At 35.7% G+C, this 22,586-nt stretch overlaps 1 protein-coding gene across 2 annotated transcripts; it reads right to left on the bottom strand.

Moving 5' to 3' along the window:
• Nucleotides 1-987: 987 nt before the first annotated feature.
• LOC132113929 (interferon regulatory factor 2-like) lies at nt 988-19,033 on the bottom strand. Of its 2 annotated transcripts, none has more exons than XM_059521987.1 (9): nt 18,849-19,033; nt 17,172-17,264; nt 16,886-16,985; nt 13,634-13,807; nt 12,553-12,590; nt 12,310-12,415; nt 9,980-10,135; nt 6,100-6,143; nt 988-2,066 (listed from the first exon to the last, which is right to left on the bottom strand). In XM_059521987.1, the coding sequence occupies exons 2-9, from the start codon at nt 17,256-17,258 to the stop codon at nt 1,767-1,769; spliced, it is 1,005 nt and encodes a 334-aa protein (XP_059377970.1). In that variant the 5' UTR covers nt 17,259-17,264; nt 18,849-19,033; the 3' UTR covers nt 988-1,766. The 2 variants fall into 2 exon arrangements, with proteins under 2 accessions (XP_059377970.1, XP_059377969.1); XM_059521986.1 differs by lacking the exon at nt 18,849-19,033 and adding an exon at nt 18,583-18,750.
• Between the last annotated feature and the right edge of the window lie 3,553 nt (nt 19,034-22,586).

The raw sequence follows: 22,586 nt of genomic DNA, 5'->3' as shown, positions 1-22,586 counted from the left end.
TTTCAGTTGGCCAAGATTTCTAAAAATCCTTTCTTTGTATTGGTCTTAATTAATATTCTAATTTTCTGAGATTCTGAAATTGGGATTTTCCTTAGTTGTCAGTTATAATCATCAAAATTAAAATAAATAAACATTTAAAATGTATATGTCTGTGTAATGAATGAATATAATATACAAGTTTCACTTTTTGAATGGAATTGGTGAAATAAATCAACTTTTTGATGATATTTTAATTATATGACCAGCACCTGTAAATTTTAAGGGGCATTTAATAGCATTATGAACAATATTTATTTTTTCTAACCATACAAATGCATGGCATGACATCCGTTTAGGTCAAATAATTTATAAGATGAATATAATGAAAAATATAGAAGGTCAGACTACACATTAAAAATTAGGGCATTTACTTTAATATCCTTTACAGAGATATCACCAGCGAGCTGCCTGACCTCTCGGTCCTCCAAGTGTCCGAGCTGTATAAGGACTTTGTCAGCACTACATCACCTTTGGTCACCACAATCAGGATGTTCAGTGAGGATCCACGGATGGATTCCGCCTTTGGAAAAGTTTAGGCCTGGGAGTGCTGTCATCATACCACCAGAAACAACCTGCAACATTATTCACTGTCAAGATGCCACATCTGACACTTCTTGGTTACAACCTTGAACTATCTGTCTGCTTGTTTGTCCAAAGCAAACATAGAGTCTTTTGAATATGCACAGGAGTGTTGTACAGGAAATGTTTAAAAGTTTATCAAAGTTACTTGAATACAAATGGCCACGCTTTTATAGGAAGAAAGATGTATCACTAATATATTAAATCACTAGATAGGCATATGAGAGATAGAAATGAAATGAGTGCTAGGTTAAAAAAAGGTTTTCATCATCTAAACAAAAGCAGATTTTGACAACAGCCACTATAAAGTGCTCAAATATAAAAATACAGTGTGTTCAATTTTGACAGTACAGACAACACAACACCAACTCACTTCTGACCCAAACAGTGTCTATCATTTATTCTTATGATCACATGATTTTTATACACCAGAATCTTGTGGAAATCATTAAAGAAGCCCTTATGAGTGTATAAAGATCTGATAGGCACACATTATCTGGGACTTGAATACACAGCTGTAGACACAAGACAAGCAGGACATATACTTTACATCTTTACGTTCACATATACAGTAGAAAGAGACACATTAAAAGGTTAAAAAAAATCATAAAACAAGTGCTTTGTCTTGTCACAAAAACCACAAACTAACACAAATTCACACAGGATGTCTTACATCATAGGGCCCATAATGTAAAATGGCATGTACTATCCATTGCATAAAGATCCCTAAGGTATAAAAATGTATTCGCTCACAACGAAGCTCTTAAGATAAGTTAATATTATGGCATTTATGTGCATGCGTTTTTTTTTTCAGAAACCGGCTCGTAAAACGTCTATCGTTGATTGCGAGCTGCAAAAGTCACTGATTATGGCAGTCAGTGCTCATCCATAAGGTGCTCGGGCGACTAAAGGCAATTAAGAAATGATCCTTATATTTACACATTCATAATAGTTTGCGGATCACTACGGCAGCTTACGGATAAACGTCACTGCGCTCAAAAACTCCCTGAATTTCAGCTCACGTGTCAATTCCTGTCTGGGAGCACTGAATTATCCTCCCGTAGGAAGGTCCATCGCTGTCCTTTGAGCTCGTAGGTCCTTTATCGAAGGCGATGATAGTGTTCTCGACGAGTCGCGTTCAGGTTTCATCAGCAAGTCTTGACGGAGGATTTGGACACGTCTGAGGTTTTCATGATGACGCTGGCACGTTTCTCGTGGACCGGCGGCTGGCCGGAGGGGCCGGGGCTGTGGGAGGACGAGGGGAAAGGGGTGTTTAGGAGGCTCCAGTTCGACTCACCAGTGAAGGGGGCGTGCAAGTCCGAAGGTGCAGGGTCTCGGACAGTGGTTATCTTGAAGTTGGGCTTTTCGGGAGAAATGAAAGTAGACATGCCAGGAAGGGGCATTCTCATCTTCTTGTCTTCATGTCCAAACAGCAAGGCCTGAATACGCTGCAGGACGAAACAAAGCCACATCAGTGATTAGGACACTAGTAGAAATGACAAATGCTAATATAACATACTAATTTGTCATGGTTTTCAATCTTTTAGAGGCAATGGACCCCTAAATATAATCATCCTTACACAAAGGACTTATATATATATAAAATAACTTATTTATAATATTAAATATTTATAATTATATTTTAATTGTTTAACTAATTATTTATTTTAATCAAACAATTTTAATTATTTTATTTTCATTTAATGTTTTGATTTATTTACATATTTCTTTAGCCAATTTTTATCATTTCTTTAAATTTTTTTTAAATGATTTAAAAATTCCCTTTCAGACCCCAGTTTGAAAAAACCTCAGATGTTACAGATTTTATCTTAAAGAGAGTGATTTAGTATACACGTAGTACAAGTTCAGTCCCTCTCCGTTTTACATCAAAAAAATGAAAAAATAAATATATATTTTTTTTTTTCAATAAAAACATCAGAGAATCATGAAAATGACAAAAGGTCTGGTAATCTATGCTGAGGTTAAGTGTCTTCATCAAGAGCACAAAGGTGATGGCTAGCACTTAAATCTGTCAATTTTCTAACCTGGAACTAACAGTATATTTTCATGAATTACAACCTGAGGCCATGTCGTAAAAACACACACTTCCTTGTGTTTAAATGATGATAATCCCGAATTGCATGAGAGCGTTGTGGCCCACATCGCCAGGGGCCCCACCACTCACAGCACAGAGCTCACCACCATCACTTGCATTTCCTCTCTGACACTCAACATCATGCCTTTGATTGTTCTCTCTAGAAACTGTAAGACGTTTGCTCCACACATCTGAACCGTGTTTAGACTGATAACTGGCACATAAAACAGTCTGTCTAACAACACTTCAAATTAATGATTATTTATAGCTTCTATTGTTTTAACATGACAGAATTATGGCGACAGGCTGGCTATCATCAGACTGCAGGATCTGCTGGCTTCCTGACAACATTTGAGAGCAAATTTATCACAAAAACTAAAAAGATTAAAAGTGAGGGCGAACTCTTCAAGAAGTGCTTAAAGAGTCTAACATTAAAGTCAAACTTTAAGTTCTTAGATGTAAAGTACGTACGGAGAAAAAAAAAAAAATTTAATATGCTCAATCAATAAAATGATATAAAATAAAATATGCAGTCATTTTGACTTTAAATATTCATTAAATATTAATTTAGAAACAATATAAAAACACTCATTGCTCTTGGTTGGACAACTTCAGTAAAGTTATAAATGACAATATACAGTAAATATTAAGTTGTTTTATTTCTCTTTCATCAATTTCTTATTTTATTTAATTTCTTATTTATTTGATGCTGCAGTTAAATACCTATTAAATACCTAAAGAAGTATGCCTTAAATTTACTGTAAAGCCTTTAGCCTGCAGATTTGAAAGATCATGAGAAACTTTTCATATCCTGTCATGAAATGTTTTTTGCAGGTAAAGCAAAATTCCCCTCCCTCAAAGCCTAAGTGACATTTTAATCAGCCGTCAAAGCTGACAGCGGTCTTCTGGGTGACAGCAACTCTATGGGTGAATCAGAGATTTACTCTTTCTATTTCAATAGTTTTCTAACAAGCCGCAGCACATTTACCAGAATCAGAGAGACGCCTCATATCACTGCTTGTTCTTTCTCTTTTTTTCCTCGTCTTGTTTTGCATCAGAGTTCTGAGGTACAGGAACCGAAAACAGGGGTTTGAGAGTGTCTGCCATGTAAGATTTACCCAGATGCATGCTGGAACTTACATGTGTGGAGAGATACTGGGTGCTTGTAAACGGGAAGTAGGAAAAGCCACACACTTTCAGGCAAAAAACATTAAATCACAAGACCTGGCATTTTAAAATCAAAATAAGTTTTGTAGCTTCAAGTCCAAAACTCTAGCTTTTAGCAGATAAAGCCATTTAAAATGCATAGTCTTCCTTTTCAAGAAAAAAAAACTAATATCATCATGCATACACAAACTTTTGTCTATTAAATGTGCTCTAGTATGATAATTACACCATTATTTGACTAGCAAGTAGCAAAGCATGTTCAAATGAATATAAAGTATAATACACTGTACATAATTAATAATCACTTGATACAAAACACTTAAAAGTTTGTAAATTGATTAATAAAGTATGTTATGCATATTATTATAGGTCAGGCTTAAAATGCACCTTTACAATCTTTTTTTTTTTTTCCAAAGTCTTTGTATCCCATCCTTTACCTAAATAATGTATCGAAGACCTCTGTTTTAAAGTAAAATGATTGTTCATCTTCTGTTTCTTTGTTGATTAAAAGGTCAAGCTAAAGTTGATTTATATAAATTTGAGACACTTGTACAAGACTAAAAGCAACACTTTTTGCCCCTAAGACTAGTTTACTCAAAAACAGCTGTGACATCCCTAAAGACAATCACAGACCAGACTGATCATGCAAAAAGCCAAAGTGAGTGAGTACTTCGATATGCTAGACTATCTGGCAAATTTGAGTCTGTAATCTTACTACTGCGATTGCCTGTGAAAACATTTGCACATGTCTGTGAAAACAAGCTCTGCAAAACTCAAAAGGCTCAAAAAACCCTTAATTTTTGGCACTGCAAGCATGTGGTGTATGTTATTAACATGCATATTTGTGCCATGTCAGTAACAGACCCAAGAACAAGAGAGCTTCCTTTAAATGTCTGAGCCACTAAACTCAATGTTGATATTCAGGCAGCTGATAAAAAAATGTAAACACTACCTCGGTCAGTAAGATTCTCCTCTAAGTGTTGCATTTGCTGTAGTTCAACAGTAAGTCAGCACAGGTGCAAGCAGTTTCTGTGATAGTGCCTCTTGTGGCTGAGAATGCAACACACACTAATGTAAAGGAATAGCTTGAAAAATGAAAAAATTGCTGAAAATGTACTCACTAAGCCATCTCATTAAGCCATCCATGATCTAGATTCTGCATCGGAACAGATTTGGAGAAATGTAGCATTACATCACTTATTCACCAATGGATCCTCTGCAGTGAATGGGTGCCGTCAGAATGAGAGTCCAAACAGCTGATAAAAACATCACAATAATCCACAAGTAATCCACACGACTCCAGTCCATCAGTTAACATCTTGAGAAGTGAAAAGATTTGCTTGTAAGAAACAAATCCATTATTAAGGTTTTTAACTTTAACCCATCGTTTCTGAAAATATGAGTCCAGAATCCATAATAATAATGCATCCTGCAGTGAAAAAGTCCATCCCCTGGTGTCCTCTCACATTAAAATCCACTGACGTTTTTGTTTAGAACTGTTTTTTTTTCTTGATCTGTGCATAATTCTCTCCTGATTCAGAAGAGACAACCTTTTCAGAAAGTAACATTTTTGATAGAGGATTCATATTTTAGACAAAAGCAACAGCTTGCAGTTAAAAACGTCTTAATAATGGATTTGTTTCTCACAAACACGCAACTTCCAATTTAACAATTTGTTAATTGATAGACTGGAGTCATGTGAATTACTGTGATGTTTTTATCAGCTGTTTGGACTCTCATTCTGACGGCACCCATTCACTGCAGAGGATCCATTTGTGAGCAAGTGATGTAATGCTACATTTCTCCAAATCTGTTCGGATGAAGAAACAAACTCATCTTGAATGGCCTGAGGGTGAGTACATTTTAACTATTCTGACATTGTGAAATCAAATAAAAATTGTCTTTGAATAATTATCATGGAGCATATTTTGGCCTTTAGTGTCTGTATGAGAAGCACAATTCAGTTCCTCACGCCCCTAAAGCGTAAGATAAACATATGTACACAGAAGGATTCTGGGTATTGCTTGGACACACCCATTAAAAACACTCTTCTTTGTGGATAGTTCTTTTGGCCACTATCACTCAGCATCTGCAGTCTATAATTTCAATGTAAAATTTCAAATTCAATATCAACTCCATAATTTCACATGTAAACATTATAACAATCTATTCTGTGTTTAAGCCTGTCCAGTTTCGCAATGGGAAAGTTGTGCACATACCTCTTTGTTGTCTTCCTCACTGGCGCTGTCTGTATCGCTCTCTGCTGGAAAATGGAGAGAAAGCAAAGTGTTTAGACTGATTCATCAGGGATTTCCTGACAGACAGGTTATCATGTATGTTCAACCGATGGCCTGCCTGTACGCCTTCTATATTTAACCCTTACAGGTTTAGATGTTTTAACCGATTACACCTATTAATAACTTCGAGATATCCTCAGGGCCAGTCATTTCTAATGTTTTACAGCTTAAATTGCACTGAGAGATGCTTAGATAAGAGAATATAAATTGTAAATACAAGGAAAAGAAAGAAAGAGAGTTTGCTTTGGCAGTGAGGCATTGTGTTCGTGTTTACTATGAATAACTCCGCACTTGGGCAAGACATCTCATGCTGTAAAACCACACGCTTTCAGCCCCAGGGACTGCTGAGAAAAAAAAAGGATTGTTGATTGGAAAACAAGGAAAAACAGGACATGAGTCAATATTCCCATCCGTGTACAAACGCACTGTCAAGTGGTTCTGTACGGTAAATTTCATGCCACTAAAACAAGTTTTCAGAAGCCAAGCTCCACAATTTCAACAATGGCACGCACACGCAGTCAATGAGCAGACAGAAGAGTAGCTACATTAAAATGCATCATCTGCATTCCTTACTTGAAACTAGCTCCCAGAGGGGACTGAATAAAAGAGAAACACTTATAGAAGGAGATGCGGGAATGCTCTAGCTGTAATCTTGGATCTAATAGTGTTTTGCAGCGAGCTGGATGGCTTCTTATTGGAAGCAACCTCTGCCATATTTTGCAACAATTAATTAGTGGTGTTTGCTAAGATATACTGTAACTAGTCTATTACTCACTTGGCCAGATATGGATTTGAATAAACTTCTAACCCACAGTATTAGACTTTAGCATTCGCTGCCAACCACCAATGAATGATTCATGCAATTAGACTGAAGATTTTTGCTTAGAAGCCAAAACTATTTACTCAGTTACAGTAACAGTAAATTCTCATAGAGTATATTATAGAAACCTGCCAGAATACCCTTTGTTTATGCTGGTTCGTGCCTGTAATATGTTAGTTTTTGCGACTGTCGTTTTTAACAATACAGTTGACGTAACAAGGTAAAATGGCAAAATGGCAAACCAAATCACATTAAATAATCACATCCACTTAATTGTTAGTATCATTTGTTCAATTAAACCTAATTAAATCGGAAAAATGACTTATTTCATTATGATTTTACAAACCAAAATCCAATCTTGCTATCAAAGTCAAAGATCTCTGCTTGTCCATTATAAGTGGATTACTGTGTCAGGCCTTTATAACATATTGAAGGCACACTTTAACTTTATGAAGACGAGCACATGCAGGTGAGAGTGAATTGTGTTTGCACCTCATCGTTATATATTAACTCCATCTAGCCAGAGCCGAGTTACAGTACAGAGGTACGGCTGTCCTTGAGGCTCAGCTCTAACGGACATTGTACAACACAACCAACACAAACAGCTTACACCGATCTCAATGCGTCAAAGCATGTTTCAGGCCAAAGATTAAATGCTTTAGGAGTGATACCTTTCTTTTCAAATAAGGACAACAGATACACTGCAAAAAATATATATATATATATATTTTCTTACATAGTATTTTTGTTGTTTTCCTAATCTAAATATTCTTCAAATCATGATACTTTAAGAAATTAAATTACTTAAAATATAAATTCTTGTTTTCCAAAACATAAAAAGTAAGGTCAAGAAACAGGGTAAGAAAAATTTAAAGTTATTTCAAAGGAAAAACGAGATTATTTTTCTGTCCAAACTGGCAGTAATTCTGTTTACACTCACATGATTGTTGAGAAAACTAAATTTATATCTTATGCAACTTTGCTTCTCAAGTAAATGGATCTAGATTTACACATTTTTATATATTTGATTTGGAAAACAAAAATACTAAAATCATTTATTATAGTGAACTAACTTTGAGCAGTAAAAAAGACCTTATCCACAATGCAATTAACAATTTGTCTTGTTTCCAGGGGCCCATTTCAAGAAGGAGGATCAACCAACTCTGAGTTGAAACATAAAGTCTGAGTTAACTTACCCTGAGATGGGAAACTGAGTTTTTGGGTTCAGTACAGCTGAAATCGAGTTTAGTGCGTGCACCACGACTATGAGAAGTCATGATCAATGGAGCTCTGAAAATATGATTCACCATGGCAACAGCACCGACAAAAAAACATCAGCATACCTCCGAGTCAATAAATAACTTTAATTCTTAATCACCGTTATAATGTCAAAGGTAAAAACTTGGAGAACGGTGAGTTTTGAACTAATAATAATTTTCATGGTATCCTACAGGCAAAAGAAAAAAAACAAAAAACATTAAGTATAAAAACCCATGAAAGATTTTCCTGTAAAAGGTTCATGAGTGTAGGCTACATGACTTTACAAGCATTTATCATATTAAATAAATATCATGTTTATTTCAGTGCGCAGCAGCTTTTTCCACATAGTCTAATGCTCTTTTCACATAATTAAATATTCTCTAATCCAACCTGTTACATTTCTTAATTAGAGCAATGAAATTAACATTGACTTCTACTCAGCCAACAGCAAGAAAGCTCACAAAATAATGAAGAACAGAAATTGTCCCGCTCAAATAAATATACACGTGGATATGGCAAAAAAAATCTTAATAATCCTCTATCGATGTAAATGTAACTTCCTATTAATGCGGCCTTAAAGAGGACATGTCGTTTTTGTCATTTTTGACAAGTGTCTGTATGATGTAAATATATGCAATGAATGAATGTTCCTGCACTGCAAAAAGAAAATGCTTTTCTTACTTACTATTTTTGCCTTGATATTTCCAGTCAAAATATCTAAAGATCCTTAAATCAAGATGTTTTTTTTCTATATATAAGAAAAATGACATAAGGTATTTAGTCTTTTAAGTGTATTTTTCTTATTTAGCAAATTATCTGCCAGTGGAGTAAGAAAAGTAATCTTGTTTACATTTGCATTAAGATTATTTTTATCATTTTATGTACACTGCACTCAATTTAGATTCCAAAATACTCAATAAGAAAAACATTTTTTGCAGAGTGAATGAATAAATGAATGAAGTATTTAAAACGAAAAAAAAAACTGGGTTTAACAAACCAGGTTAGGTTCACAGAGTAAGTTACCACTTTAACTGACTCGATGAGTTTAAGTTTCCTCTCTTTCAGAAACAGACTTGACTTATCCTGCTTTCTCGGGTTTGACAAACCTCCCATTCTGAAACCAAAAACCCAGAGTTCCCCTGATTTCAGGGTAAACATACTCAGCAGGTTTTCACTAAACCTCCTTTCTGAAACAGGCCTCAGAACAGATATATAAAAATCTAACTGCATTTACTTGAAAAGCACAATACTTAAAGATATAAGATAAGAAGAGAAAAACACAAAGAAAGAATTTTTTTTTTTTTTTTTGCAATGTAGCTTATCCTTTATAATATTATATAATATCCTATATTCGTTTGTTTGCACACACACAATATCAAATCTCAAGCCTATATCTGTTTCCACTGGCCGTTAAAAGCTAACAACAGGGTGGTTTGGAGGTCTGGACATTTATATTAAATAAAAAGTCAAAATCCTTTACCAAATGGAGCTGGATTGGGGCAAATTCAAACCCACACCTCCTACACAAGCTCAATAATGTCTGGAGCATACGAGGAAACCACAAAGCACAGATAACTTTTGATTATTTTGCAACTGGATAAATGCAATAGGTATCACAGTCCAAAACCATCAAAGTTCAAAAACCAATAAGGATCTAAAAGCAATGCTTCACTGTGAATATAGTCATGGCTAAAGGATTGAGAGTATATTTGTTGAGCCAACCTCCATACGAGGAGACGGGGGAGATCTGTAAGGGGTACAGGTCACTGGAGGTCACAGCCTGCTCCTCGTTTTCCGTCACCACCTCGATGGTCTGACAAACATCCGGCAGATCGTTAATGATCAGGTGGTCGTCCGCCGGGCTCCCCCCACCAGCCTCTGAGGAAGGAGAACAGGGAAGAGAGAGTGAATATGGAGAACAGTGAAGTGGGAAGTGGACGAGTTTCTTAAAGGGGGGTGAGCCAGATCTGTGTCATTTTTCACTCCCTCAATCCTTGCAATCCCTCCGGTCCACTCAGCTGAACTCCATTTCCCATGACTCCGTATTGAAATGATGCAGTGGAAACAAGGTTAAAAACAACTGGACCAGCTGAAAGGCTGCTTGCAGATCAATTATGCTGCAGTTGATTTTGCTTTGCCAATTCGATGTGTATCACAAACGCCACATGACTAACAAAATAAACACACGCTAAGCTCAACTTTAACCCCGATCCAGTGCGTTAGTGAAATTGAAGGGGGAAACAGAGAACAGCGGACGTGATTAAACAAAAACAGTAACAAGGAGATCAGGTAAAACTGGTCCAGGACAAAATGATAGGTGTAATAGTGTGATCATATCCCATAAAAAAAGAAAAAGACCAATCTTACTTAAATCTGTCAAGAATGTTTGAGTTGTATTGTCACCTTAAAAAAATAAAATAAAAATTATATATATATATATATATATATATATATATATATATATATATATATATATATATATATATATATATTTTTAACTTTTACAAATGTCTTGAAAGCACATAAATTTCCATTAATAAAAATACAACTATTTCTTTATATAGTATGGGAATTTTGTGGGGAAAACCGACTTTTTCTTTAAAAAAAAAAAAATAATAATTCTTTGCTGACTCAAACTGCCAACATTGTGAAACACTGGGTTTACATGTGTAGGAGCTGTGAACAGCTGCTGGCATGAGGAATAAACCTTACTCTATAGGTCAACTTCAGTGCCATAATGTCTATAACGTTTTTGATTTTGTAGTTTTGTGAAGGCAGGGAGATGTGAGAGAATGTCAAACAGCTGTGAAATGACGCATGTGTTAAACTAGGACAGGAGAGGCACAGCAAAAAAAAATAAAAAACTGTTGTTAGAGAAGCCTAAAGCATTCTGTGTATTTGCAAAAAGTGGCTGAGGAACACAGAACAAAACGCTGATGTGTTTCAAGGATCCTTTCATATTCTCTGAAACCACAAGTCATGCTTTTTTTAAATAAACTTGAGAGAGAACATCTTTTAACAACTTAATGTGTAATAATAATACATTTGAAAAAAATATGGAAGAATTACTATTTGATACAAATCTACAAAGTGTATTATATTCTTAAATAAAATAGTAAATACATATTAAGCATTCAAAAGAGTTTTGTTTTTAAGGGTTAAGTTTTTCCTTAATAGAGTGACGTGCTCTGGCTGGACAGAATTTTAATGGGTAATATATTTCTAACAAATATTTAAAATAATAATAATAAAAATATTTGAATATAATATTTATTGATCATATTTGCTACATATACAAATTATTATTATAATTAATTAATTGATTAATTAATTAAAATAAATACACAAGAAGCCATTCAAAAGTTTTATGGTTTAGGGTCGTTTTAAGTTTCTCTTTTAAAAAAGCAAGACTTGTACTCTGGTTGGACAGAACTGAAATGGGTAATATATTTATAACAAATACTATATTAATAAAATTCATACTTTTTTAAAGAGAAGCTTAAAATAACCATAAAACCTAACACTTATAATAGCTAAAAATACCTCACATAAAAATAGCTTGATGTATATTTATTATAATTATTTTAAATCATCATTATTAGTATTTTTCTGACAAATATATATATAAAAAAAAATGTTTTTATTATTATTGAAATAAAATAAAAATTCTATTAATAAAAACACCATTCAAGTCATTCAAAAGTGTTCGGTTTTAGGATTATTTTTAGCTTCGGTTTAAAAAAGGCTTAAATTGTAATACTCCCTCAAACAGCAAACAGATCTGTCAAACAGATTTTCTTTAGTCTGAGGCTTTAGCTAAATTACACCTGTACTGTGTTGCTAAAAGATGACTCACAATTATCTGTTTTGGAGAGCAGAGAAACAAAATGTGCAGCAGAGAGAGTGTACAGATAAAAACTAACCCACAGAGCAGATAGTATTTCAGATCCTAACTCTTTCTTGCTAGACTGTAGAGAACAGGTTCCACCTGAATATACTCACTAAACACAGGTGTGCACTGTGCAGGGCGGAGCAGGAAGTTCACTACATACCTGTACCACAGTAATCTGCCTCCTGCTTGATAGTGACTGGGGTTTTACAAGCTGAAGAGCCATTACTGTTATCCCAACTAGAAGGCATAGGGCATGGCCTCACTGCCTGCAGTTAACACACACACACACACACACACACACACATTATATTTACACCCATGTCAATTATATCTCTTAACCTTTTTTTGTTTATTAGAGCATTTCTGACAGCTACAAAATATACACAAGAGTGAAAGTCCATACCTTTATCTTTTCTTCTTTTTCAATTCCTCTCTTTTTCCCTTTGAGAAACAGACACAAAAATCTAGATCAGTGCATGCAAATAAATAGCACTTCAGAAAGTATCAAAACGGCAGATGTCACAAAACCTGTCAAGAAGGTTCCTAGAGCCTATTTCAGCCCAAAATCATAACACAACAGGATCTTTAATTTGATCTTGAAGATAAATAAAATGTTTAGGGCCATTAAGATGTTTCACAATATAATATTAGATAGTTTTACTATGTTGTAAAAAAAATGTATCGTCATAGTAATGATTCTGTATGTTTACATTTTATAGAATTTGTTTGTTTGTAATTATTGTCAGTGGTAATTTTTGTTTAACACATTTATTCTTACAAATAAACATACAAGTTGTTCATACATATGAAAAGTTTAAGAATATTTTGAGGTGAAATAATTTTCTTGTCCGCTTTTATGAGCGGATTTTTTTTTTTTTAAGTCAGATTTTCGCAATATACTATTACATAGTAGTTTTAATATAATGCAAGTATTTTTTATTATCTTAAGAATTCTGGATGTCTTTTGAATTTTTTTTCTTTGTAATTATTGTTCTCAATTGTAATTAGATCCTCATTAATAATGTTTTTACTTAAAATCATCATAAAGCGGTACAACAACTACCACCATGACATTATTTTCATGAATATTTATTTACACACACACGTTAAATTAAAATTTAATTGGTTTAATTTTCATGAAAATAATGTAGGGGAAAAAATGATTAAATTCAAAGTTATCCGTGCATAAAATAAATTCTTTTTCCTTTCTAATATGTTTTGCAGGTGAAATATGGCAAACATATTTTCAGCTGTTGTGGTATTCCACCAAAATCTTCACATTTTTTAGACACAGATCAGTTACAGTTGAAAGTCATAGTTATAACAGACAGACGAAGTGGGAACATACCATTCTTAGGTGTGATTAAACAAACATGACAGAAACGTCTTTAAACTGCACTTCATTATGAGCAGCGTGTCAGAAGGAAATGAAGGCTGGTCTGTGTGATGCAGTCAGTGTCAGCACTGATGTGTGATCGACTGACCTCTCTTTGACTGCCTCTCAGACGCTGACAGCATCTTGTACACCCTGAAGGCATTTGTTCCCTTTTTCATGCTTTTGTCTTTCACCTCCTCTATATCAGGCAGGGAGTTCATTGCACAGCGGAAGTTCGCCTTCCATGTTTTGGGGTCCGGTTTGTCACCTGGCTGATATTTCCCTAAAAAAAATGGCAGTCAAAAACTGGATAAAGGTAATGTGGAATGACAGTTTACTATCACTTCAGCTCTTTATATCTAAATTGAGTGTAAGCTGTTAGCTGTAAACTTTCAATGAAATTCAAAATATAGATAAGAATAGGAATATCATGGAGACATAATGTTGGACTCTTTTGACCTAGACCAGAAATAATCACCCTAAGAACCAACAAATAAAACCCCAGCGACCACCCTGAACACCCTGGCAACCAACAGGTTGCCACACTTGCAACCACCCAACCCAGAATGCCCTAGAAACCAACAAGCTAAACCATAGCAACCACCTAGAAAATCCCAGTAGCCAACTAGTAGGAACCTAAGACCACCTAGTGGTCGTCTGATATATTGCCAAGGCCGATATATCGGCCGATAAGTTTTTCTGCTTGGCCGATGTATTCGAGGCGGGACTTTTATTTTGACAGCGATGAGAGCAGACAGAAGTCTGTCTAATAATCAGATAGAACGGTTAAACAAAGGAATTAATGTATTCAGACTGCTATAAGATTGCTTTTATATTAGGCCTATTAGTAATAGAAAGGCAAACATTATAATACTTTGTCATTTACCGTCAACAAGATGTAAAATGCATTTATATAATTTAAACAAATCTTTGAATGACTAATGAACATTTAATTTCACAAACTTTGCAAACTTAGTCGAATCCAGCTGAGAGATCTTGTGAAGTGTGCATGTGTATCCAGCATGATCGCGTGTTCTCTGTGTGACGGTCGGTCAATATGAAGTGAATGCTTTAAATTTTAAACTCGTGATTTCAAATTATACTGTATTTTATGCATTTGCCCACTGTCATATTCATGTCATTTTCACTGTGTGCTGTATGTAAAATGAGGGTGTGACGAGTAGGGCAGGTCTAGGGCGGGGCCGAGGGCTGGGGGAACGAGTCGAGGCCGGTGGAGTGATTGGAAATGAGTGACACCTGCACCACTCACCGGTCTCGAGTCCAACGGAGGAGCTCCGGAAGGATAAAAAGAGGAGTTACGATACTGAAGGACGAGAGAGGACCAGGCCTGGGCTTTATTTGGTGTTTTGGTTTTGTTTGTGCCCGGCAGTCATCCGCAAGGGGCTGTATTTCTTAAATATTAATATTCATGATTTAAACAAATCATATCAGCTTTATATTGGCTATCGGCCTCACTGCTTTCCAAGATTTCAGCATCGGCTAGGGCTGCACGATGCGTCGTTTAAGCATCGATATCGCGATGTATGAATCCGCGATTGTCACATCGCAGGATGTGCGATGTAGGCTGTCGTAGTTGATCCGTTATTCATAAACTGTAAGGGCCAGCTGCTCCCCGGCTCTTGACGAATGTGATTGGCGGATTAATTGCACAGCATAACCATCATAGCGTGAAAGTTTATCATTTGCATGCGTTTTTAAATCCTGTCAGTTTAAGTCAAGTCAAGTCACCTTTATTTATATAGCACTTTAAACAAATTACATTGCGTCAAAGCAACTGAACTACATTCATTAGGATAACAGTGTGTCAATAATGCAAAATGATAGTTAAAGGCAGTTCATCATTGAATTCAGTTATGTCATCTCTGTTCAGTTAAATAGTGTCTGTGCATTTATTTGCAATCAAGTCAACGATATCGCTGTAGATGAAGTGACCCCAACTAAGCAAGCCAGAGGCGACAGTGGCAAGGAACCGAAACTCCATCGGTGACAGAATGGAGAAAAAAACCTTGGGAGAAACCAGGCTCAGTTGGGGGGCCAGTTCTCCTCTGACCAGACGAAACCAGAAGTTCAATTCCAGGCTGCAGCAAATTCAGATTGTGCAGACAGGGCGCATATAAGAACGAGCAGAGAGAGAGAGAGCGCGCGTGTTGTCAAATCTTGTGCGATATCCTAAACTGCAGAGATAATTACACAACGCGTGCCATACCCGTCTGATTCGCAAACTAATGATTCCTTTGAACCGATTCAATTTAATGAATGGTTTAAACAACTGACCTGTCCAACACTGAACTCACGAGACGTCTGAATTGGTGTATAAAAAAAATCTGTAACACTTTACAATAATGTTCTATTTATTAAATTATTTAACTACATTATTTAACATTTACTATTACTAAACTGCACTTCTACAACATTGTTAATTTCAACATTTAGGTTATAGCCTTCATTGTTGAAATCAAAAGTTGCACAGTATTTGTTAACATAGTTAATGCACTGTGAAGTAACATTACTAAACAATGAACAGCTGTGTTTTTATATAGAAGATAAACAAAGATTAATAAATATAGTAACAAAAGTATTGCTTGTGGTAAGTTCATGTTAGTTAATATGTTAACAATTCAAACCATATCCTAAAGTTACAAACAAATAATTTACTCTAATTTAAATACTCTGATGTTTAAATCATTTAAAATGAGAATGTAAGTGTGCTCACCCCATTTTTGTTTGTAAGGAAAAATTAGATTAGATTTCATATCGCAATATATATTGCAGAAAAATAAAATATCGCAATATAATTTTTTCCCAATATCGTGCAGCCCTAGCATCGGCTGTCAAAAAACACGTATCGGTCGACCACTACACCCAACCAAGAATACCCTAGAAACAATAGCAGCCATCTAGATCACCCCAGTAACTAACTAGTACAAAAAATAGCAACCATCCGATCCAGAATACCCTAGGAACCAACAAGTAAAACCCTAGCGACCACCCTGAACACCTCAGTAACCAAAAAGTAACCACCCTGGCAACCACCCAACCTAGAATCACCATCAAACCAAAACCGTAGCAAAATCCAAACAAGCAAAACCCAAGCAACAACCAAGAACACCCTAAAATCCATCTAGAAAGCCTATTAACCATTTATAACTCCCTAGCAACTGCAATTCAGCATGCCAACAACTACTTATAAATAGGTCAGTGCCATTCAAACTGTTCTAACAAAAATTTGATCTAGTTTGAATATTCACAATTGCATCTTTACATTTCAAGAATGTTATGTTTGTACAGTAAGTAAATGTGCATTTCTGTGCACATATGACAGTCTGCGTGCTGACTGCACCTGTATGGATGGCCCAGTTTCGGAAGAGCGGCGCATCTTTCTCCACATCCCAGCCGTGTCGTGCAGCATGCATCCATGGAATCTGGAATATTCTCTTCTCCTGCAGGCAAAGAACATGCAAAACATGTCACAAGCCAAGACACACCCTAAATGCACTGTGTTTGTGCGCACAGTCTCATTTACATGACAAAATGCTTCACAGATAATAGCATCTAGCTCATGGCATGTGTAGTTGTAAAAAAACAATGATGTAAAAAAATGGGAAGTTTAAACACAGTCACAGTACCTTGTTCACCCAAAGAAGCCCCGGTATTTTACTAGAGTTTATCTGCTCTTCCAACCATGGTCTCATACGCATTCTCTCCACCGGCATGCTGGCCTAGAGAAAGAGAGAGAGTCGAAGAGAGATCTGGAATGTGTCAAAGGTTGACAGCAACCTTTCCTCTTTCAACAGGTTGTACATTCTAGATCTAAGAAACACGATGATAAACTTTAACCCTATTTCTAAAAAACAAACCTCCAACAGAGACCATCTGAATCACAATTAACTGGAAGTTACTCCAAACAAAATGATTATGAAATATCATTTGTATTCGGGATTTCATGAAAGCAAGAGTCAAGACCGTGAGTTAGGAGGACATGAATGACAACACAAATAGAGGATGTTGGAGCATGTGAGAGAGAGAGAGAGAGAGAGAGAGAGAGAGAGAGGGAGTTTATCTAAGAGTACATGGAGTACCTGTGGGCAAACCTGTAATATCAATCATGCAAGATGTCAGACATGAGAAGTACGTGTTTCTTTATCTGTTTTAATTTAACAAAGCGCAAATTACAAAAGTTACAGATTAACCAATTCAAGCTCATAAAAAGGTTTATAGTTAATCACAATGAAAACTCATGCTTTAAAATCATCCGTTTGGTGCTAACTAAGACCTTTGAGCTTTTATGGTCCATTAGGAAACAAGAGCGAGCAAAGGCAATCGCAACATAGACTAACAACATACAGGAATTACACTGCATACTACATATAACATAAGCATAGATAGGCACAATAAGAACCCATTTTGAAATATTTGCATAAAAAATATGCATAAAACCATGTAAAAAAGTAGGGATGCATGATATATTGGTCACATATAGCTGCTGTTAGTGATTTTAGTTTATTTATATTGGTTAATATTGAAATTTGTTTCTGCTCATTCTACATGTTAAACTAATTCTGCCATCATACAGTGCCAACATGAATAGCATTTAGATTATAGCAAAGAATGAGCACTATTTCTTTAAGAAATGTCTCATCTAAACTATTTATATAAACTATTCAGCTTTCTCGTTAACTATTGGTCTGCATGTTAGTCTTCCATACTATACATTTTAACACTGAAATGCCCAAAATCAATCATCATAACATGATCTGAAATAGACAAATAACTAGTTTTTACTGCATTTTATAACTAAGCCTTCATGTTATAAGAATATTAAACTATATGTATCATATTTTCAAACAACATTTGGATTCAGATATTGGTGCACCAGTTTACGACAGACTCTTTCCATGACAGTGCCCCTGTTACTCCCAGTACACATCCAGGTAAGTCAACAACAGTAACAATAATCTCCACACGTCCGTGCAAACTTCTCAACAACATAATTTGGCATTAAAAATTCGTTATTTATCAGTTCTGCTCAGAACTTACGGTGACGTTACATTGTAGTGTCCCAATCATTCTTGCAGCACACTACATCAGATGACTTCAACCTCCCCAAATAAGCGTGATAGAGTTGTCAACTCAACTCAAAAGTGAAAATAAGCATTCCTTGATTCCCTCTGAATCCAAACACCCCATGACTTTCGATTTATCACTCACTCCCAGCAACTCAACGTGGCCTACAGCAATAAACATCCACTTACATATATATACACATGAGCCCCATAAACACATGCGGAAATGCAATTAATTACCTGCGACGCGTAGAAACCACTCTAGTAATAAAAGCAAAGAGGGTATGAAGAATATTGACAATTTGTAGTTTTCGATAACAAAACGAAAAGTCAAATGAGTTTGAGTTCGCTCTTCAGATCGAAAGCAAAACAAGTGAAGGAAACAAGCGCTTGGGTGGAAATCCCCAGTGTGCGCGTGAGTGAGTGTGTGTTGTGCGCTTACTTCGTGTTTACAAATCCTACTACGGCCTGGGTTTGGGTTATTAATATTAACAACGTAGCCGAGACGTTCGCAAGCTGATTGGCTGCCATACAGACAACATTGTAAAGAGGCGTGTGGATATAATAAAAGTGGGAGGTTGTCAAGGAAAGAACTCCGTCAAGGGGGAAGGCTTAGCTCATGAATATTAATTACGTAGCGAGACGCTCGCGCACCGATTGGCTGAGCGGCAGAAATGTTGGCGGCAGTCAACGAACGACTCTTTCTATTATTTGAGTAGCCTAGTATTAAAAAAAATTGTTTGATTTTCCAAATGTAACATGCTTGGCTAATACGAATCACACAAATCCATATTACCACACAACAAAAATACATGTACGATTTTTCTCGTAAATATTAAGAAAAAATACAATTCAATGTTTTGTTTCTATGTTATTGTATATTGTAATAATTATTATTACAATTATACTATCACTTGTAATTTATTTTATTATTTTTCGCTCTAACAGCTTTGATAACGTGTATTGTTTATTTCGCAATACTACACATAAATCAAATAAAATACTTTGAAATCCACATTTACCGGACGCTCCAGAGAATCAACCCGAGCAACGTCTCTTGACCTAACTAAATATTCATAAGCTAAGCTTTTGCCATAGTAGTTTTTGCGCTGGTCTGCTCATTGGCTGCAGTATGAAATGGGAAAGTCGATTTCATTTTCACTTCCTTGTTGTTTCGCTATTGCTTCTTAAAGGCGAAGCAAGCAGAAAGAAACTTATGTTGCATCATGCAATTATGATATCGCACTTTAGTGCTGGTTATGGGTGAATAGAAAATTGTTGTCCAATAGTTTCATGTTTCTGAGACTTCATTTGCGCTTTATCACATATATGTATATGCAGATATTGTGCAACATTGCATTTATCTTTTGCATGTTTTTTTAGTGCTCTACGTTTGTGCATATAATACCTTTGTCCATGACTGTAGCTTATATGATATTTCCAGAAAGATCTTGAGCTGTAGAGATGAGAGAAGCAATGGAAGTTGTTAAAAGCATTATAGCTGTGCAATTCTATCCTCGCTGTCCCACGCGTGGAAACACACACACACACACACACACACACACAGGGAGAGAGAGAGTCTCGTATCTTATCTATGCTGCCCAAGCCCTGAAACTCCCAGCATATGATGCAACACACGTTTTATACAGTCTATGCAATACACCAACTCTTAACAACACAAACCCATTTTAAATAATACATTGGACTCAGTTATTATTTGTAAGAGTCAGTTATTCTTTTTTATTCTTTGTTCCCCCGTATACATTTTTAATGAAAACAAACACGAAAAGGAAACAGCTTGACGGATGATTGAGAAACAAGACAGAAACAGAAATAAGGTGAAGTTTCAGGGAGTTGTTCTGCTTTCTGTTGCATTTCTCAGGAACACACCTTGTTTTTAAGCACTCGACCGGGATCTGAGGACAGAGCGCCACCTTGTGGTTAAGACTGCTGTTATCTCTAATGCAGACAACTTCAGTTATATTAAAAACATGAAAATGAAATACATAATAATAAATTCAAATTATTAATTAAATGTATAATATCTGATTTATTCTGCTTTCAAGCAGAATAATGGATTCAAGATAGTTTTAGACACTTGAAAAAAGCTGTATTTTTTCTTTGTAAAAATAGTAATTTTAATCGTTTTTATCACTTCACTTCTTTTAAATAAGTCAGTATTTGGTGTGAGTAACCTTGTACTGATTTGGTGTACAAGAAACATTTCTTATCATCAATGTTAATATTGTCCTTCCTTAATATTTTGTTCGAAACCATGATATTTGTTTTAGGAATACCTGATAAATAGAAAAAAAAAACATTTATTTAGAAAAGATAAAAAAGATCTATCTATCTATCTATTGTAAGGGAAACAGGTCAATTTAGCTCAAAGGGAATCATTTAAGATTTTAAAGGGAATTTGAACAGAATCACTGTTTCACGGCTGATCACTGAGACGCCCTGCGATTCAGGGAACGAGCCGTTTAACATCAAATCTGCGCTGGATATTAATATCCAAACTATAGTGAAAACACTATCAATTAGCACAGTAACTAGATCGGCAGTTTAAGACATTAACTTGAGCACAAAACATAAGATACTTCTCTTTTCAATATGAATAAGGCTTTATTAGATAAATCTAAGACATATAAACGAATCTAACACATAAGCACACGCACTCACACATTCACACAATTTGCAGGAAGATAGAAAGTTAGGGAAGAATGAGTTTAAGAGAATGAAAATGTGGAATCCCATGTTTACAGCAATACGTGAAATTGCATAGACATGAACAACCATCAATCAATTAATTAACCCTCGCATTGAGTTCCTCAATGAGGTTAAAATTATATTAGATACACCAGCACAAATGTGAGTCTGGAGGAGTTACTTGTGTCTGCCATAAGGGGTTCCCTTTGTTGTCCTTGAAAGGGGGTTTATCGATGTCGCTGATTGGCTGGAAGTTCAGTAGTCGTTGAAGTGACGTCTTGGGAAGCCCGTGGTTGTGCGTTGGCTGAAGATGCAGAGTTGTGTGGGCTGGTTGAAGTTGAACGGGCACTTGAGGTCAGACACGGCGTTACAAAACTTAACTCAGAACACGAAACTCTCAAACGGAAAAGAAAATAAACTAAAGTAAAAGAATAGAAGTAAAGTTTGACGAGATTAGGTGGTGTTTCTTCTCATCGTGGCTAAGTAGCAGCAGGCGTGCAGGCTGAAGCACGCTGGAACCGAGAACCGCTCTAAGGAAGCTAACAGTGATGACTAAAAGCAAAGCTACAAGCTAAAAGCCGGCATGACTGATAGCAAAAGCTAAACGCAAGCTAAAAGCAGGCATGACTAATAGCAAAAGCTAAAAGCAGGATTTGATGGTGTCCTTAGTATTTAAACTGGCCTAATTTTGGACATGATTCCTATAACAAGAATATGATACATTTGACAAATAACTGATGGTCAGGACTGTTTCAAGCTAACAGATTCAAAAACATAAATACTAAACATGAATATGTATCCTTAAGCTATCCAATAGTTATTAAAAGACATACACAATAAGTGATTATAAACATGATAGTCAAATGTGTGGGTTACATATAAGTGAATATGGAGTTAAGCGATGGACTGATATTCATTTAGAAGTCCTTTTGAGTTCATTTTGTTCCATTTATATCTAGAAAAGACAGTTCTTGTGCCATTCTCTGACAAAAGATGTTCTGTGGGGACCAGAGGTTAAGAGTCCCCCTTAGGAATTCTGGTTCTGCTAGGTGGGGGGACGTCAATCCAAGGATCTTGTTTATTACTCTCATGGGTTTACAGGTACTGGCCGGCGTTGCATATTGATTACTTGCCCCAAATTTGACAATCTCTTCTCCGAATTGAAATTGTCAATAATTGTTCTAGTGGTGTTAATGTTGAAAGCTGATCTGTGAAAGAGTTGGTTGGTTGGTTATCTTGCTTCTGACTCTTTTACTAGGAATGATTTAC

This window comes from Carassius carassius, chromosome 33, assembly GCF_963082965.1.
Source record: "Carassius carassius chromosome 33, fCarCar2.1, whole genome shotgun sequence".
Classification (NCBI taxonomy): domain Eukaryota; kingdom Metazoa; phylum Chordata; class Actinopteri; order Cypriniformes; family Cyprinidae; genus Carassius; species Carassius carassius.
Note: the sequence above shows the minus strand (reverse complement) of the source record. Positions and strands in the feature narration are given on the sequence as shown.

Excerpts from the sequence above, each read along its gene's own strand:
- LOC132113929 (XM_059521986.1), bottom strand. The coding sequence starts at position 18,612 with ATGATTGGGACACTACAATGTAACGTCACC. Across the intron at positions 16,986-17,171 it reads GGCTTCTTTGGGTGAACAAG|GAGAAGAGAATATTCCAGAT; the intron begins GTACTGTGACTG and ends CTTTGCCTGCAG. Across the intron at positions 2,067-6,099 it reads GTGAGGAAGACAACAAAGAG|CGTATTCAGGCCTTGCTGTT; the intron begins GTATGTGCACAA and ends TTCGTCCTGCAG.